Source organism: Papilio polytes, unplaced genomic scaffold, assembly GCF_000836215.1.
Source record: "Papilio polytes unplaced genomic scaffold, Ppol_1.0 DF824047.1, whole genome shotgun sequence".
Taxonomy (NCBI): domain Eukaryota; kingdom Metazoa; phylum Arthropoda; class Insecta; order Lepidoptera; family Papilionidae; genus Papilio; species Papilio polytes.
This window is the reverse complement of record NW_013525157.1, coordinates 3,089,200-3,107,743: the sequence shown is the minus strand read 5'-3', so window position 1 is coordinate 3,107,743 and position 18,544 is coordinate 3,089,200. Positions and strand designations below refer to the sequence as shown.

The 18,544-nt window shown below is 31.6% G+C and overlaps 3 protein-coding genes across 5 annotated transcripts; 2 read left to right on the top strand and 1 right to left on the bottom strand.

Moving 5' to 3' along the window:
- The first annotated feature begins 454 nt into the window (after window positions 1–454).
- Window positions 455–4,807, top strand: LOC106100792 (regulator of nonsense transcripts 3B). Of its 2 annotated transcripts, XM_013279818.1 has the most exons (7): window positions 455–669; window positions 746–959; window positions 1,030–1,218; window positions 1,822–1,970; window positions 2,482–2,799; window positions 3,427–4,176; window positions 4,365–4,807. In XM_013279818.1, the coding sequence occupies exons 1-7, from the start codon at window positions 559–561 to the stop codon at window positions 4,485–4,487; spliced, it is 1,854 nt and encodes a 617-aa protein (XP_013135272.1). In that variant the 5' UTR covers window positions 455–558; the 3' UTR covers window positions 4,488–4,807. The 2 variants fall into 2 exon arrangements, with proteins under 2 accessions (XP_013135272.1, XP_013135273.1); XM_013279819.1 differs by lacking the exon at window positions 2,482–2,799.
- A 2,009-nt stretch (window positions 4,808–6,816) lies between these two features.
- On the bottom strand, window positions 6,817–14,419 carry LOC106100803 (tsukushin). 2 transcript variants are annotated; one of them, XM_013279838.1, is made up of 5 exons: window positions 14,009–14,419; window positions 8,980–9,157; window positions 7,692–8,250; window positions 7,409–7,488; window positions 6,817–7,192 (listed from the first exon to the last, which is right to left on the bottom strand). In XM_013279838.1, exons 1-5 carry the CDS (start codon window positions 14,026–14,028, stop codon window positions 6,998–7,000), a joined length of 1,032 nt encoding a protein of 343 aa, XP_013135292.1. In that variant the 5' UTR covers window positions 14,029–14,419; the 3' UTR covers window positions 6,817–6,997. The 2 variants fall into 2 exon arrangements, with proteins under 2 accessions (XP_013135292.1, XP_013135291.1); XM_013279837.1 differs by having other exon boundaries at window positions 8,980–9,160; window positions 14,009–14,418.
- Window positions 14,420–15,307: 888 nt separating this feature from the next.
- On the top strand, window positions 15,308–17,725 carry LOC106100465 (E3 ubiquitin-protein ligase MSL2). The gene is made up of 4 exons (XM_013279329.1): window positions 15,308–16,144; window positions 16,252–16,467; window positions 16,838–17,003; window positions 17,073–17,725. The coding sequence occupies exons 1-4, from the start codon at window positions 15,422–15,424 to the stop codon at window positions 17,270–17,272; spliced, it is 1,305 nt and encodes a 434-aa protein (XP_013134783.1). The 5' UTR covers window positions 15,308–15,421; the 3' UTR covers window positions 17,273–17,725.
- The last annotated feature ends 819 nt before the right edge of the window (window positions 17,726–18,544 follow it).

The following is an 18,544-nucleotide window of genomic DNA, read 5'->3' as shown; positions in this document are numbered from 1 at the left end:
ACAAAAGGTTATAATAATATAACCAAAAAAATATTTTTAGTAACTTTTCTTGTTTTGACTATTGACATTTCTGCAGTGACAGGGGAGGTGACAGTTTAAGTTTAGTTTGGTATCAGACTGGGTCAGGATTTAATGATTTTTTTATTGAAATAAAAAATCTACCATAATTAAAACAGAACTATTAAACTTAAAAATTACGAACAGGATAATCAGGTAAAGTATTTCGTGACAAATAATTTGATATTCTTATAACAGCGTAATTCTAGCTAATATTCAATTGCATAGTAAAAAAACAAGAACATAAAATGTATTTGTTTTTTATTTGTACATCTTTTATAACTTAAAACAAAACCATTTAAATCCATCATTATTTTAATTACACAACTAATCGGAAGTTACAAATTTTTATAATCTTTACACAGTTCTTGTTTTGTGTGAAATGTCAAGTGTCAAATCAAGTCAACGCGCACGTCAAACGTCACTAACAAATAAGTACAATTACAACATTTTGATAATGTGAATCAATTGAATAAGCTAATAAAAGAATAAAACAGAAAAATGACAGAAGATCAAGATGCTAAAGACTCCCAATCTGATTCGGGCAGCAAAACATTCGTGAACAAAAATAGAGAAACCAAAAAAGCCAAAACCCAACGGCCTCTAACCAAAGTAATTTTGACATTTGATCTATAAACTTCATAACATCTGTGTCCTATTTTGATTTGTATTTACTTGTAATTTTCAGATAATATTTCGACGATTACCTCCAACAATGACGGAGGAAGCATTCTTGGATCAAGTATCACCCATACCAGACCATGACTATTTCTATTTTGCTAAACCTGATCCGTCCCTCGGTAGTAATGTTTATTCCAGAGCTTACATAAATTTTGTTAATGTTGATGACATATATCTCTTTAGAGACAAATTTGATGGGTACATCTTTGTGGATGAGAAAGGTTTGTAAATCTTACAATTTTATTAAAAAAAATAGACCATGGAATGTTACTATGATGTATAAAATTGCAGGCCTCGAGTATGTTGGGATAGTAGAGTACGCCCCTTTCCAACGAATACCCAAGAAAAAGAAGAAAAAAGATCCTAAATGTGGGACTATTGAAAGTGACCCAATTTATCAAGATTTTATAGAGAATTTAAGTAAAGAACCTGAAACTGAGAATCAACCTAAACTAGAGTATTCATATCCAGTTAATGATGGTAAGTTAATATAAAAAAGTCATTATTTGGTATGTAAAAATGGTGTATAATTTATAACACGGCTAAATTATGTGGCAAGCTTCGGTGTAGGCACCGACCTACACCAAAGGTTGCCATGTGAGTTTAGCCATGTTATAAATTATAAAGTATAATGTCACACAAAAGTAGTAATAAGTAATAATGGTGGTTGGAATAATAATGCCCAAATACTGAAATGTCATTAAAGTATGTAACAGTGTCTTAAATGATAAGACCACACTTAATCTCCAAATCCTTTTGTTTTTGCCATCTCATATTGTAAGCATAGCTTATGTGAATTATTTTAAAGTAATTTCTGTGTTTGACCAAAAGCATTGTTTTGATTTTTTTTTAAGGAAAAGTTGCACTGTTATTTAGTAGTAATTAGGTCCGAACTGATAACTATATCTTGTTTTATAACAGAAATAAAAATTAAGAAAACAAAATTCACAAAAACTATATAAAAGTAGCTGTAGCAGATAGATCATAGACAACTCTGTATCCATGTTCAATAAATCTTTGCTCTTCTGTTTGTTCTATTCAATTGTCAGAGCATAGAATAATAAATTTTTGTTATATTTCCAGGAAATGATAAAAAAGCCCAATCAACACCTTTACTAGAGTATCTGGCTGCTCGAAAACAGGACAAACGTGGCCGCGATGAAAGACGCAGGAGAGAAAACGATAAAAGAAAAATGAGAGTTGAGAGGAAAACTAAAGATGGTACAATTAAGGTAATGTTTGTGGTATTTATATAATCTTATTAACCTATATATGTACCCCAATCCATGTATTAAGAATATATTAGATGGTTTTAAAAATCAATAAATTATTTTTATAGTCATGTAAAACATTACTGTAATGTTGCTACAACAGCCTTAAAGATTAAGCTTTTATTATATTTATAAATTGGCCAGAGGCCTAATTTTAGTCCCTTTCCTTTCCCACCATTTTTTTATACAGAAAGAATGGGAAGGAAAAGTGGATTTAACAGTGGAGGAGATGCATAGAAAGAAGAAATATCCACTTTACATGTGTCTCCTTCTCCGGTGATTATGGGTAGGCAACGCGGATTTATATTTTTATGGGCTTTGCTTTCTCGGCGAATCCTGGTGGCCGCTAGCTTTTTTGCCACCTTATAAAAATGCTTAATAATTCCACAAACTAATCATATGCCATGACTATAGTTGATAAAGTCTTTAGCCTATCTGACTTTTGATTTTAACTAGTGCACTATTTACCTAGCAAGCCGGTGACAACTCGGAAGATGATATCTACAACGATTACTATGATTGTTACGACCATAAATTTGAACAGCACAACTATTGGTATGGAGAACAAAAAGTGTATCGCAAGACAAAAGTTAAATCTGTTCCGTTATCAGATGTGAAAGGCTCTCATGGTTCTGATGAGTTTTTAAGTACAGATTCCGATTGGGACAGTCATTTTCCCGCTTTGACAATGAAAAGTCATAATACATTTACATTGACCTCAGGGAAATATTGTGATAAAAAAGAAAATCAAGGTGGTATCCCTAATAGCGGGGGTGACACATATTTTAAGGTGTTATTTTGTAGCATTTGTACCCTAATACAGTATTTTGTTTGAAAAGTAGCAGTAATGTAGAGATTAAGCCTATATTTATTTTCAGTAGTTATTTTGAAATGAGTACGGGATCTTTAACTTACAAAAATTGATAAAATGTGATTAAGAGCATATATTACATTTCAAACAATGCTTAACATATAGCAATGTATAGTGAAGTGATTATGTTAATTTCTTCGAAAACATGACAAGAATAATTTTTGACTATCTCACGGAATTAAGACCTTAAACGAAAAAAATCATGCTGTAGAAAACTAACGGATAAATGGCTATATTGTGATCACAACTTTGGTCATATAATGTTAAACACATTTTTTGTAATTTTAGATATATGCAATTACTAAAGTATTACATAAAGTTTGTTATATTTATTATATCATATTATTATTATGCTTAATCTATAAGATATGTTGTAGTAGTTAATAGTGGCATATACTTACTTTGTAAAAAAAATAGTCTAAAGTAAATTAATATAAAGTGTCGATCTTGTCAATTAACACCGTAAAAATATTTATAACGTTGAAATTTTTAGAAATAACAAAATAAATTTCAATGAAAACTACAATTATGCGTATTTCATTACAGGAGGATGAAGTAGTTGATAACGATATTAAAAAGATAAAATCCAGGGAATGGGAAAAAGAGAAATCTGTAACAGAGTCTAAAGATGACGATGTTAAAGAGACCAGAGATGGGACTGTGTTCGAGTCTAGAACATTCCGCGAGCAACGCAAACTAATTTCTACCACACTTGGAGATAAAAAGAAAAAAATGGATGGTGATAAAAAGGAATATGCACCAAAAGATGAAGATATGACAGAAGATTATGATAAGAATTTCAAGAAAGATAAGAAAGACAAATTCAAAGAATCACCGCGCGAGCAAAAGAGCAAAAAATACAGTGACACAAGAAAAGAAAGGTTAGGCAAAACTGAATTTGCGAAAACTGATAAACAAGCGGTTATTAGTAAGATGTTGTTATCTGAGAACAAAAGTAAAACTCATAATTATGACGATATTAAACCTTTTACTCAACTGCCTCAAGTAAAAACTGACGATTTAACTAGAATTATAGAAGGGATGGACAGGAAAGTTAAGTTGGATGATTCAAATGACAATAAAAAAGACGCCAACGATAATACTGAGAGCATCAGTGTTATAAAACAGAGAAGAAATAGTTTGGACTCTAATGATATACCAATGAAAGAAGAGTCAACATTAAAGCGTCAAAAATCCCTTGACGATAGAAGTAAATCTACTGATAGAGAAGAGTCTGAAGAAGTAGACAAAGGTGACAATACAGAACGTCGAGCTGAACGGAGAATTAGGAATAAGGTGAGAGATTTTATCTTAAATTCGTCTATTTATAACTAACAAGAAAAAGACAACTTTTTAACTCCAACTAGTCTTGTAGAATATTTCTACTGGCTAAAGTATGCTGGTGTTGACATTATGAAAAATTAAATTGCATATTACAGCACCTAATTAAAAAGTATTGTAATTTTTTATTTTCCTTCCTTCAGGACCGCCCAAGCCTGGTTATATACCAGCCGGGAATGGGCAAATTCAGTAAACAACGTCTCGCAAAAGAAATACAACCGAACACAACAAAATCATTAACCGATAGTGAAAAGAAAGACACTTGAGAAAACTGTCACAATACCCAATATTTGGACAACAATCAACGGAATTACCCTGAAGCTGGCATTCAATACAAGTCTTGCAGAAAGAAGAGGGACCTTTGAATGTGCCAACTGACGGACGGACTGTCCCTGTTTATTCAGAGCTGTTATTCTTATTTGTTCAATTTACACGCGATATGAAATTGTTGAATTTGTTTTCTTTTTTCTTTTTCATAACATTTTAATCATGAATTTGACCGCATTGAATGCTTCATACTATTAGCTTGTGAAATTTAGTTTGGTTTGTTTAATTTCGTTTAAATATATTTCATTTTAAACTGGGATCGATGTTTGTTTATCTGTGCCTCCTTACCTCTATGCTTTTTTTGTTATGAATGGTCGATGTGTTTCTTTCTGCTTTAGAAAAAAGTAACCTTGTTGGGATAAATGCTTTATGTGTGTAAGATGTTTAGTGTTTTATTATTATATGGCTGTATGGCTTTGAATGGTTGACTAAATATTCAATGAATGAACTATCACTTTCGTAGAAATAACCCACGGACTTAGATTAATATATCTACTATTCCTTTTCTAGAAGAGGAATACGCAGTTACATAGTATTATATTATCTGTGGAAATACGTAAGTAGATGATTTTAGAATTTAAAAAGAGAAACAGTTAAAAGCCAATGTTGCAATTAGATTAAGCTGTCATAGGTAAAAAACGATTAATGTTTAAAATTATATTAGGATTGCTCACAGTAAAAGATGTTATTAGATATTTATAATAAAGACTACAAGTCGACAACTCTTATCTTAATTTGTTGTGATAAAAAAATATTTCATTTTCAAAAATTAGATGCTATGCATAGTTAAAATGTTCTTTAAATATAGCGCATGTGCCTTAAGTTAAATTTGAGATAGGGTAAAAATTACATATTTATTTTTATGTTAATTGAGTATTGGTAATTTGGGACGAAATTGATAGTATAACAATTGTATAAACTTGTTAATAAGAAACACACACAAGGGCGTTCTGATTATGTTTTGGCAATAACCTCTTAACATTCTTGGATTGTAATAAAGAAGCAAATGTTGCGTTAGTTGGTAGCCTCGATTGGGGAAGAATCTCGACTCTATTTACAGGAAGTAGAAATTTTAGTCTATGGAAAGATTATTCTAACCTATAAAAATGAATCCCAACTTCCCTTTGTCACGGCATCAGGCGTGAATGGCTTGACCGGATTTCGCTAATTGTTTTTTCTTGTGTTAGTTAAAAAAAAAAACGGGTCTATTAAATTTGGCATAGGTATAGAACATAGTCTAACAGGCTAAACATTTACTTTGTTTTTTTTTAAATTCCGCACGGTCAAAGACCTTGGCCAAAGCTATTATAAATTAATAAATAATTAGAAGATTCATTGGTTTCTCAATAAAACGAAAATAATTTTTTTAATAGAAATGTATTTTTTTTCTTTATCACAGTAGCCAAATAATATTATTGAAGCATAGTTAAACATAAAATATAAATTTAACATCTTTGGCAAATGCAAATTACCTTAGTGATACATGTGCGATAAAGTTATTATTTTATTTTAGACAATGTTCGTGATTTACAATAATGATTTTGTACAGTGAAATTAGTACATCTAGTCAGCCTTTATAAGCCTCTAAATTGTTTGGATTGCTAGTATTAACTTAACTAAACTTATATAAAATAATTCGAAAATGGTATTATAGAATTTCAAAGTATATATCGATTTACAACACAAAACAACACGTTAAATTATTTTAACAAGCCTATAAAATAATCTGATTGGTCGAAATCATACGCTTAAAGGAATTACGTCTAACGGGAACGCTTATTATGTCCTAATCCCGTGAAAAATAACCGCTCCAATACGACAAATTCGACAGAAACTTCAAAAAAGAATTTATAACAAATTTAACAAAACATATCTTGAATTCCATCTTCCTGTCGATATTTTTCTATCCAGTTATATTTTAATTAGGGAAGATATTTAACAAAACAGCCATTTAATTGACTTTTTGAAATAATACATAACGGGGTAACAAAATCTTTGGTAGTTATTTGGTTTTCATTACTATAACCGTGAGCTTTCACTACAAAAACCTGTACTCGTCCCTCTCATTACTTTTGAAAACAAGACAGATATAAGTATGTAGCTGTTTGCAATGAGAACCCGCGGTTGTAAAAATCCACGTAATTTATTCTAATTAGCTGTATTGTGTAGATTATACCAGTAAATGTAGCTCTTAAATGTTTACTTAATTTGTTACACTCTCAACCACTAACGTTTCACGTTGTGGCAACATCACTTTTCTATTTTTCACCATACATTCAAAAATACGTTTTTATTTACGATTGCCTCTTATTATTAATTCAAGGAAAAATTCAGAAGTGCTCTTAATATTTAAATAACGTCTATAATCGACTACCGGGCATCAATAGTGGTATTTCCTATTCTAACCATCTATCAAAGAGGTGGAATCTCCTTTTCTACCTCCTTGGTCTTAGGAGACGTCATTGAGAAGGTTCGTAGTCGCGTTCTTGTCAGCGGCCGTAGTTTTCTCTTTCGCTGTTCTCTTTGTTTGGGCGACGTTGTGTCGATGCATGATGTAAAGAAGTAGTACAAAGCCGACCAGGAAGCCGGCAAGTCCGCCGCCTATTGTTAACCATGTTCGTCTTGATGTTTTTATATTTTGAACCTGGAATTAAATGTTATATCTATTAATAAATCAACTAACCGCTTTTTACATCTTTATCTTCATGATTCTAGAGCCTCATTAGAGTAAGTTTACTAATTAGATCACAGTAGTAGCTGGAATGTTCTAGTGTGAATGTTTAGGTAGTTAATTGAATAGTGACACTAGTAGTAACTAATAGTACAAACTTTTTTTTTATTTCGTAGAAAAAGTGATTACCTGTGTATAAACTGATTCGCAGAGATGATAACTAGCGTTTAACGTAGCAGATATTTCTGGCTTTGGACAGTTGTCGAATTCTGAAAAATATACAAAATGTCTATTATATTATTGTTGGAAAGTCATTGAATCTACTCGATGTTATCTAATTCCAATGATATAATAGGTTAAAGTTCGATTAGATTAAATATTGTTGTCATTTGAATTCCGGTTCATTGTTAATGTGTATATAAATAACAAATATCAATTAATTAATTTATAACAAAAAAAGTATAACACTGACCTCTAGAATTCAACCTGTTGTAATCATTTAGATGGAAATAAACATTTTTCTCTTGAAACCAAATGACGGTCGCTTTTAATTCGCACAATTTTAATTTGTCTATGGATTCTGTTAAATCCACTTTAGCCAACTTGCACATGGTACTGAAGTGTTGAGGTTCGAGTGTTGTTAATGGATTTTGCGATATATTGTAAAGAACCAAATTGGGTAGAATACCCCAGTCTGGCAATTTATCTAACTTACAATCTGACAGGTCTAATAGTTCCAATGGTGCTTGTATTGGCTTCGTTATAATCAGATCTTTAAAGCTCATATGTAGCAATGGATTTCCGTTTAAATATAACTTTCTTAATGATGGCAGCTGGAATAATGAATCTGGTAGTGCTAGGATAACATTTTTCGATAAATCCAAAGTTTCCAGATACGATAGTGAAGCGAATGCATCTTTATCGATCATATATATTTGATTTTCAGACAAATATAGGAATTTTATGCTGGAGTACGAAGACAGAGTTTCGGCGTGTATTTCTAACAACTTGTTGTCACTGAAGTCGAGAATCTGTGGAATGAAAGAAGAAATTTGATTAGTTACAAGGTTTCTATACTCTGGTAAGAACAGTGATCACTTTGCACGAGATACTTGGGTAGATTAATCGATTGCCCATGTAATACGAAAAATGACACAAAGGTGTATTGAATCCGTGCTATCAAGATTATAAGCATAAAATAATTTAGTTAATCTCTTAATCTTAACCATCATGTAAGGAAATGTATACAAAAGATACCAACTCATCATAGTTCTTACTATTACGTTTTTAGGTTACTATTTTTTTTTAATATTTTAAAACGACATTTTAGGCTATGCACACATTATTGTTGTTATAACCGACATTATCTTTGTGAAATGATGTGACAATACGGCCAATTAAAACACACGTTGAAGTATAATGAGGAAAGATAAGATAGCTTTTGAGTATCTCGATAAGGTGCGTAATCGTAGCGGCTTTTGTTATGCTGTGGTGCGAGCGAACACTCAAATAAAACCCTTGAAGGAAAACAAATACAGCAATAAAAATAACTATTTGATAACATCAACTGCATTGGTTGGTTATACTGATGTACATTATTTTTCTTTTTGCACTAAAGCTAAGGTAACCAAATTTTTCTGTTTCCTTCTATTGTGTTTAGTTTACAGCATTTCTATTTGTCGATATAACACAAAATTTTTCACCAGTCCGTGAATTACTAAGTTTATGGTCCGAGTTAGTAGCAGTTGTGATTAACATACCTCAATGCCGCCTCTCAGCGAAGGAATCTTGGTAAGTCGTAGACCTCCGCAGTGAGCTCCGAGCATATCGTAGGCATGTTCATATGTGCACCGCGTTGGCGCTGACGCCAGCACTTCTAGGTCCGTCAGTTCCTTGCATGACACGGTTAACACCAACCCCAGGCAGATGATGTACGATCTACAAAATGTAATACTTAATTTAAATATTTGTTGTACGTTTAGGTAATTTCATATTTAGAAGCTTATTTGAAATTTCTTTTAGGTTTCATTCGACGGATTTTGAGGATAAATATACAACAAGGTGACAATGTGCGTTTGTTATAACGCAAGATCGTTTTATTGTAACAGAATAAAGGGTAGATGACTTTACGGAAGTTTTGTATTAATTACTAGATACTTTATTAAAAGGCGAGACATTGTAAATTTTAAGTTTCTAATGATACAAATTAGGATCTATACTTAATAACGTTTACTTTACTATTGTGTTTTAAATATAAATAGTACATTTAGTTAATAGATATATAGATTTACTGTTAAGCAGTAGCTTAACAAGAATTAAGGATAGATTAGATTTCTAATACTTTTAAATCTAAGCAAATGACTGATTACTATTAGTGATAAATAAAGATTCATTAAAAATATTGTTATTAGAAAATTAAAATTTCGTTTAGATAAGATAATTGTAAGTCTATGATTTTGTAATACAATAAACCAGAAGTCAAGAATCAAATCTGGGTCTTCAAATTCCAATGCAACACATCGATTGCCTACTCTATTTCATGATGCTTACTATTATGGTATTTTCGCCTGAAACTGCTATAAGGTGCTATGGTATTGTGCGTTAACCGGAACGTTAGTATAGTTCACAATAAAGTTGATAATAAATATAATTAAATTGCTATATGAAAAAAAAACTCCAAGATATTACCGTCAAATGACTCGATTATCGCAAAAGTTATATTTGGTAATGTTATTAAATAATTAATATTTAAAATAATTATTATATAACTACAGTAATCAAATATTTACTGTTCGTCGGAGGTCTTTAGATCGAGTACTGAGCTTGTTTCTTGAAAGAGGTTATCGTTGGACCTTTGGTCTTCCAAGTAAACTTTATCTTATAGGTAAATACGAACAACAATAAACTGCTTGTCATTTATATGGATAAATGGGAATATTTATCCGTTTACAAATACAAAGAAGCTTTTCTAATTAACGAGTTCCCAAAAAACTATTGTGACAATAAATAAGAACATTTTCAAAATTCGTAGGGAAAAGAGTAACATAATGAGATCCTTACTTTGGCCTATCTATAAGAGTTCCAGCTGAGTTTTCCACATTGGTCACGCACTTACGAGTAATGCAGTGTCAATTGTATGGGATATTTTAATCATGTGGAACTAAAAAAGATGGTACTTGTAGTATTCCGCAAGATTGAATTGTATTAGATATCGTAAGTGGAATTTGTTGCTTAAGTCACGGCCGTATTTCAATTTTTTCATATCTTGCGTTACGAAAACCTTGTACCATACGGTGTTCCCGTGCGATAAAGTATGATAAATTATTGTTTAAAAACACAAACCTACCTAGCACACACGAAAGCAATATATCAAGATGTTATACATATTTCAAATTAAAACAGTTATTAACACTTTCGGTTTAATTGTTTTTGCTTAAATTAATTTTAAACCGAAAGAGAACTGAACCGAGCGCTGATTCGAGGATTTAATAATTAGCACTAGATTAAAATCGAATCGAGTCACTTATGTATTTATCTTGTCTACAAGTGAACATACGTAAACTAAAGTAAAATAAAATACGGGGAATTTCGAAATTAACAACGCACTGATGACAAACCACAGCGAAAAATGTTTCCTGAAAACCCTAGAATTTGCCGCACCTATAATTTAACCGCGTCACATAGTGACATTGTAAAACGCGTTCTTAATGTATTGTCAGCACAGATAATGAAGATAATTGAGGTTAAATTATTTGCAAATTAGTAGGTTTAAAAGTAATACAATAAATAATGTTATAGCGGGTAATGAGTGGAGATGTGATGTGAGATGCGCTTGTTTACGTAACGTCCGTGCAATCACATGTACTAGTACCTACATCAGTAACCTGCACAATACCTCCTGACTTCTGTCAATCATTTTATTATGTACAAATCGGAACAAACGATTCCGTATTCAGTAATAATTAATTTTGTTATTTCGCAAACTTCTGTGATCATAATGAATGTAATATAAAAAATCTATATTCACTCCTTGTTTTAAATAAATATTAATTACTAGCTGCTTGCTAGCGACTTCGATCGCGTGAAATTATAACTAAAAAAATCTAGCTTATGTTACTCTCTGATAACGAGATTAGAAAACTATCTAATGGTCAAGGAATTTTTGAAATCGGCCCAGTAGTTTTTAAGTTATTTCAATACATACAAAAATACACATCTTTCCTGTTTATAACATTAGTATAGATTTAATTTATACCACTCTTAAATTAAGTTTTAAATTGTTGTTATGAAAATCAAAAAGGCAGCGATGTAAATGAAAATTTACCATACCTAATATGTTTTATTTATAATTACCAGAACGCGTTTACTTAAAACTGTACCTAATTCACTGTAATTGACCATGACCTAGATATAACTAAGATATAAAACCTAATATCATAAACAACGTAGAATTTGATAAAACCATCAAGGTTAAGATTCGCAGTTAAACACATGAATAATCGTAAAACATTTCGTACATGTACTCAGCAATAACAAACAACAAACATACTACTATTACAAAGAAAAAAGATTTGTATTTTTATACTAATCATAAGTTAGTTAGTTTTTGAGTTAGTCCTATTGGACTAACTACTGGGACAATTTCAAAAATTCTTTCACCGTTTAAAGGTTACATTATCAGTAACATAGGCCATACTTTTATTATTTTTTAATTTCTAGCGTCGAAGTCGCAAGCAACAGTTAGTATATTAATAAATTCGTAAAGATTTTTCTTAGTAGTTGGAGTTGACAGTAATTTCTAAACACAAACATACATATTTTACTCCAGTAGGGTTTTGAATTGCAAGTCGCAGCGCAAGAGTAGATTGATCCTACCGCTCAATTGGTGTGGTTCTTAGCGGTCTTAATTGTAAAAAGGTCAAATTAATTTCTTTTAATTGACCAACTTCGTCTGACATCGTCTTGATGGAGTTCGCGGAATCGTCACTGTTTAGTCATTTCAACGGATCACTATCACGGAGTCTATTGACCGGATTTTTGTAGGCATTCTTAGTAGTTAAAATAAGTGTACATATTTATTATTTGCACTGTGCTGTCGAAAAGTTGTCAATATGTAAGAGAAACTTGCTTGCCTGTTGTAAATTGTTTTATTTTACTTCTTACTAATATTATAAATGCGAAAGTTTAGATGGGTGGATAGATGGATGTTTGTTAGAGTTTGTAGCCTAAACGACTGAAGGGATCTCGATGAAATTTGGCATAGATGTAGAGGATAGTCTGGAAAAATACATAGGATACCTGCTTTTATTTACTTATTATTCCGCGCGGTTGGAGTCGCGGGTGAAAGCTAGTTATCAATAAATACGTGGTATAAGTTCGGACGTAGTTAATCTTTGTTATATCCTTAAGTAAATTTTAGTGATTACGACATGAGGACTTCAATGATCCATACAGCGGAAGCTGCACATATTGTGAGGGACACTCCTGCGCAGTGCGCGGCGACCGTGGCGGTCCAATTGTCTGATTTATGTTTAACATTCGCCCACCGCACACGCCCCTACTAATGTTAATCATAAGAAAAATATGCGAATGATGCGATATTATAAAGCGATCAATTCAACTTTTGAATTGTTAATAAAAATAATAGCAGTAGTTAATCTTACTAATATTATAAATGCGAAAGTTTAGATGCATGGTTGGATGTTTGGTAGAGTTTGTAGCCTAAACTGCTTTACGGATCTCGATGAAATTTGACGTACTTGTAGAGGTTAGTCTGGAAGAACACATAGGCTACTTACTTTTTTTTAATTCTAAGGGGACGGAGTCGCGGGCGAAAGCTAGTAAATAATATTTATTGCTACAGTTAAACATCTTTTTGTTTAATATCTTAAGTTATTTAAATAAAGCAATTAAACAACAGTCTGGGACGTTTTTAATTAAATGATTATTTACTCAGTTCGTTTTGATTCACGTGGATTAAAAAAATAACGTGTGTCATGACGAAAATATCGATTAGATAAACTTGATTCATTCTTTTTTCTTTGAATATACATCGTGACGTTGTTATCGCGATATTGTTTAAAAGCAAAACTATTTTAATTTACTAAACATTTCCAAATAGTTACAAAGGATTGTAGGTTTCAGCAGTAATGAGTTTTTAAGATTAGTGCAATAATTTTTATGACATGTAAATTTCAATTACGTATACAATGTGTATGTTTAGATGTTGGATTCAACATCAGGCGTAACACTTATTTTATACGAGAAAAATGCCTTTATACGTGAAAAGTCCCAAAACAGCTAGGAAAGTGAAAGACGCATAATGGTGCACCCGTGTTGAGATGGAATTTCTTTGTATCTCATTTCTATGTCCTCGTAAAGCGTAACTAAGACATTTTTCATTTGAATAAATGTGAAATAATTTCTAACATACGTTTCGTAATCAATGCTTGTTGTATTAAAAAAACGTTTGTAATAAATTATAACATATGTAACTAAACAGTATTTATAAAATATAATTGTCACAATTTAATTTAAATTGTTTTATAGTTAATCGTTATCTAAAATTAATTTGTGGTTTGCGGAATCATTACTAATCACTTTGATTGTTAAACAGTAATTTATTCCTTAGTAACCAAATACTATCATAAACTTTGTTAATACTATCATTGTAGTTATATTTTTCCTTACAGTTAAATGCGTTTGATAATATGAATTCTGTTTAATTCAAAGGAACTTGTAGATAACTAAGATTAAGATCCGAAAAATATAAATAATAATAATATTTACCTCTTCATTTTAATTTCCATTTCTTATGTCAAACTGATATCTCATCATATCACGCAAATATGCACATTTTAGACACAATAAGGCACTCTGGAATCGTGAAGCACAGGGCAGTCACATCGACTTACTTCGGGGGCCGCAATCACCGGCGGACGGCACTCGTTCAATTGATTCAATTAGTTAACTGTTGCTCTGTTGTCTCCGCAACGAGATGTTCTTTACTCGGAGGATCAAACGTTACTGTGGCCGCGGTAATCTCTTATCAATCCTTCTTGCACGGACCAAATTCCTATCTAAATAATAAGTAATCAGAAACAATGGCAAGAACCGAATATCTATTATTTTCGTAGATAGGCGCGATATCTGAATGCTCCGATTGGTCAGTTGATTATGTTTGCTCTTGAGACGTTAACGAATTCAATGCATGATAAGTAATGCGTCTCTTTGTGTAGGCGAGTAAATATGCTTGTCAATAATTGAGATAGGGTCATCATCGTAACTAGGTAATTATGCATCTACTTTGTGGTAACGATAATGAGAGAATTTTAGGTCAATTTAAATAAAAATATATCTATTATCGTTTTATACAAACGAACCCATTACTGCAAGGTCATTTTTATAAATTAGATGACAAAATCAAAATATATGTACATGTTATATAAGGTGAATTAGTCTTCTATTAGAAATTTTATATTACGTAGAATTTGCTCAGCGTAACGATAAGGCGTACCGTTATTATTTTTTTTAAATGTCCTCTTTTTATTTTCCCTCTCGTTAGTATTTACTTAGATATACCTTTTACTTTATAATTTGTTTCCAATAAGCTTGGCGCAAGCATCGACGTAAGTTCTATTATCAGAATAGACTAAACGTTCATCTTCTTCTTAAAGCATTTATAAATAAACATACGTCTGAAGGAGCTCCCCTGTCCTTCTCCATCTAGACGGACGTATTCCGACCAAATTAGTGAAATACCATTGCACCAGAAAGCGGCGAGCATGTATTTATAGATGTATGAATGTAGACGAGGTGAGGGTAAGTGAGGGTGAGAAAAGACAGTCCAGAGTGCAGAATGGAAATTCGTAATCTCTGCCTATCTTCAACCTCAAGGACGTGATTTATCTTGTTATTATATTTTGAAAGAAGATAAAACTAAGATAAGTTACTTTGGTATCTACATTATTTATTAGACAATATTAAAATTGGCGCAATAAAGTTCAGAAATTGTTTCAGAGATTTATCGATGTTGCCATTATATTTAATACATCAGATATTATCAGTGACAGTGACAATTTAATTTATTTGACAGATTTAAAGCAGCATTTGCGGCTTTTTGCTAGTGTTTTTTTTGATATCATATCACAGTGTAAACAATTTAAGTTTTACAAATGTAAGAGAACTGGCATTTTAATAACCATGAATGCTGGGAGTTTATATGTCTCCACTTGCCGGCTGATGATATTAGCAGAAGCTGCTAACAAAAGTTCTTGGACCGATTTATTCCGTTTGGTCCCTTATTTACGTCAGTCATTGTCTTGCACAGTTTGTGGTAACCTTCTCGTAGAACCCTGCACTCCTAAGAACTCTACTTGCCAGCACCACGTATGTAAAAAGTGCAAAGGTGGTAAAAAAAAATTAAAACCAACTTGCAATTGGTGTAAAGACTACGAGAACTATTCGGAAAATTTGCATATACGAATACTTTTACAGTGTTATAAGAAGTTGTGTGAATATTTCATGGGTACCGATGTATATAGAGTTTTGCTAGAAGAAGATGAAATTGCTACGGGTGTGAATGGTTCGACAGTAGCGAGCTCTGCATTAATAGATTTAGTACAGGAAGGTGCTGCTTTTAGTGATAATTATGAAAGTGTTGCTGCCTCATCAAGATCTGAGTATAGTATATTACCTTGTGTTTATACAAATACTACATCCACACAAACACAAGGTGCGTCTACATCAAATGGTACAGAAGCAGGAATGTCTAGTAGAGAACCTTCTATTTCAAAGCCAATGTCAAATGGCACATCACTTTATTCTGTAATGTACGCTGGTTCTGGTAACAAAATTACTATAAAACGAAAAGCTGTTGAGGAATCAGAATCACCTCCAGATGAACCTCGTCGTAAAGAATGTAAAGTAAGTATTGTATTAATTATAATAAATATAATTAATAAATTTAATCTAAATGCAATTTTAAGTTACAGTATAAATATAAGTAACATATATAACTTCTGCTTGTTTAGCCATCTCGAAGAGGGGAATCAGGGTTCAAGAAACCATCAAACAAGTCTCGTAGTTCTGCAAGCAAAAGGAAAGGTTGCCGCTGTGGTAATGCTACGGCAACACCGGGCAAGTTGACTTGCTGTGGTCAGAGATGCCCCTGTTATGTTGAAAGTAAACCCTGTACTGAATGTAAATGCAAGGGATGTAGAAATCCTCATAGACCAGATGGGTTAAAGGTATAACACTATTTCTAGTAAATGATAGAGATTATATTTAATACAATTTTATAGACAAAATCTTAATTTTTGTTTGTTCCGTTCCTTGTAAAGTTAATAGTTTCATTTATTGTGGTAACTTACATTCAATGCCATCAACCTGCCTGGTGTATTAACTTAATATGAAAAAATTAGCTTCCACAACTCCATCTAAAGAAAATAAAAAAAAATTATATAGTAGTCTGTGTTCTCCCAGACTATTCTCTACATCTTTGCCAAATTTTATCGATATCCTTTCAGCACTTTAGACTACAAACCCTAGCAGACCATCTACATCCATCTATCCAAACTTTTGCCGTGATTTAGTTAATTTTCTATTACTTAATTTTAGGTACGGCCACATATATCTCCAGTGGAGTCTTTGCAAATAGCATCAAGTTCAAACACGGACACTTCTCCATCATTCTCTAGCTCGATGGACAGTCTAGATACTGACACATTGACTATGGAGGAAATGGAGGAATCCCTCTGCTCAGAACTTAGTTCTGATACAAAATGTAATTTCACAATTTTTTTAATGATTAATATTAAAATTCAAACCAATACTTACTATATATTAATTCCAGCTTCAGTATACTCAAGCCAGTTGCAAATATCACCATCTTTACCGGCCTCAATAATGATGGATGAGGATCAAGATTCACTTGATGATGACGAGAGTTCAGATTACAAATGCTCTTCAGTGGAGCCGAACGACCCTGATGTAGTTTCACCACCATCCGACACTCAGGATACCTACAGCGATATTGAAGTTGATGATGTATGACATTAACTTTCTAGCCTTTAGGATAGTCTAGTATTTGTGCAAGAAAGTGACTGAACCAAATGCAAGTGTAAGCGATTTTGTTTTCAGTGACATAGTTTGTTATACTGTTTTTATTAAGACTAATTGAATCTGAAATGCCACATTAAAATATGATTTATTAAGGGCCTGACCCAACAAATTATATATTGTCTGATAACAATCCAAAATGTAAAATATTTGATGGAAATATCAAATATTGTTACAATATCTGACAGTGACGTCATATTTAAAGTATCTGAGCCTTTATCAGCCAGTGGCGGGACAGCCCCTAGGTGTTTTAAATCCGATTTAGTATTCGGCCGTCAGTTTTCGATATCTATAGCAAGTAAAATGTCTTGGGAAAATTAAAAACCTTTTACACATTCTAATACCAAAGTTTTTTAAAAATCTTTTTAATAAACACTCACACATGGATATAGAATGTTTGTTTTATATTCTTAATATATTTGACAGATTTCTATTGAAAATATATCAATTCTTGATTAATTTGAATGATTAAAAACTTTAGAAAGTGTGCAATAGTTATAATTGTTTAGTAGATTTTGAAAATATATTTAAAATAGTTTCATTGTCATTAATTTTTAATTAGGGTATAAGTTTTATTCTAAAATTTAGGTTCCAATATTTAGTGAAAAGAATTTAATTTACCTATTTTGCCCTTAATTTAATTGAATGAAAAATTGTTAATATATGGATCTTGGTTTTATATTCTTTATGTTTATAACTAACTATGTAAGTTATGTGGCAAGGTTTTATTTACATTGGTAATTATTGGGAATTTTTTATTACCAAAGAATATGCATGCCCTAGAGTTTAAAAACATTATTTAATTATTAATAACAAACCTAGTATGTTTTTATTTTATTTTACACTGCCAAAACACATCCTCAAAAATATATGTAAAAACATCAATGTCAATTTTCTCTAAGAGATTGTAAAGAAAACTATAGTTTCCTGAATATCGTAATTATAACTCTAACTAAAAGGTTTTATGCAATACTGCATAATGCTAATTTTATATTTTAGTTAATAAAGAAATTAATAAGTACTGATGTAAATACTGTGAATTGTTTTGTAAATATTTTGTAAAAAAAATAAATGTGACTGCTTATTTTTATGCTGTGATTGTAATTGTAAAATGAGTACAATAATTCAAATTACCAGAAAAGTTTTGATATTTGACAAATATAACATACCCCCACAATCTTACAATTTAATTGTAAACAATGTAAC

Bases quoted from the DNA above. Each gene is read 5' to 3' on its own strand.
- LOC106100792 (XM_013279818.1), top strand. From the start codon at position 559: ATGACAGAAGATCAAGATGCTAAAGACTCCCAATCTGATTCGGGCAGC. The intron at 1,971-2,481 runs GTAATGTTTGTG...CTATTTACCTAG, and splicing joins CTAAAGATGGTACAATTAAG to CAAGCCGGTGACAACTCGGA. The intron at 4,177-4,364 runs GTGAGAGATTTT...TCCTTCCTTCAG, and splicing joins AACGGAGAATTAGGAATAAG to GACCGCCCAAGCCTGGTTAT.
- LOC106100465 (XM_013279329.1), top strand. From the start codon at position 15,422: ATGAATGCTGGGAGTTTATATGTCTCCACTTGCCGGCTGATGATATTA. The intron at 16,468-16,837 runs GTATAACACTAT...ACTTAATTTTAG, and splicing joins ATAGACCAGATGGGTTAAAG to GTACGGCCACATATATCTCC. The intron at 17,004-17,072 runs GTAATTTCACAA...TATTAATTCCAG, and splicing joins ACTTAGTTCTGATACAAAAT to CTTCAGTATACTCAAGCCAG.
- LOC106100803 (XM_013279837.1), bottom strand. From the start codon at position 14,028: ATGGAAATTAAAATGAAGAG. The intron at 9,161-14,008 runs GTAAATATTATT...TATTACATTTTG, and splicing joins ATGGAAATTAAAATGAAGAG to TAGATCGTACATCATCTGCC. The intron at 8,251-8,979 runs GTATGTTAATCA...TTCATTCCACAG, and splicing joins CGCTGAGAGGCGGCATTGAG to ATTCTCGACTTCAGTGACAA.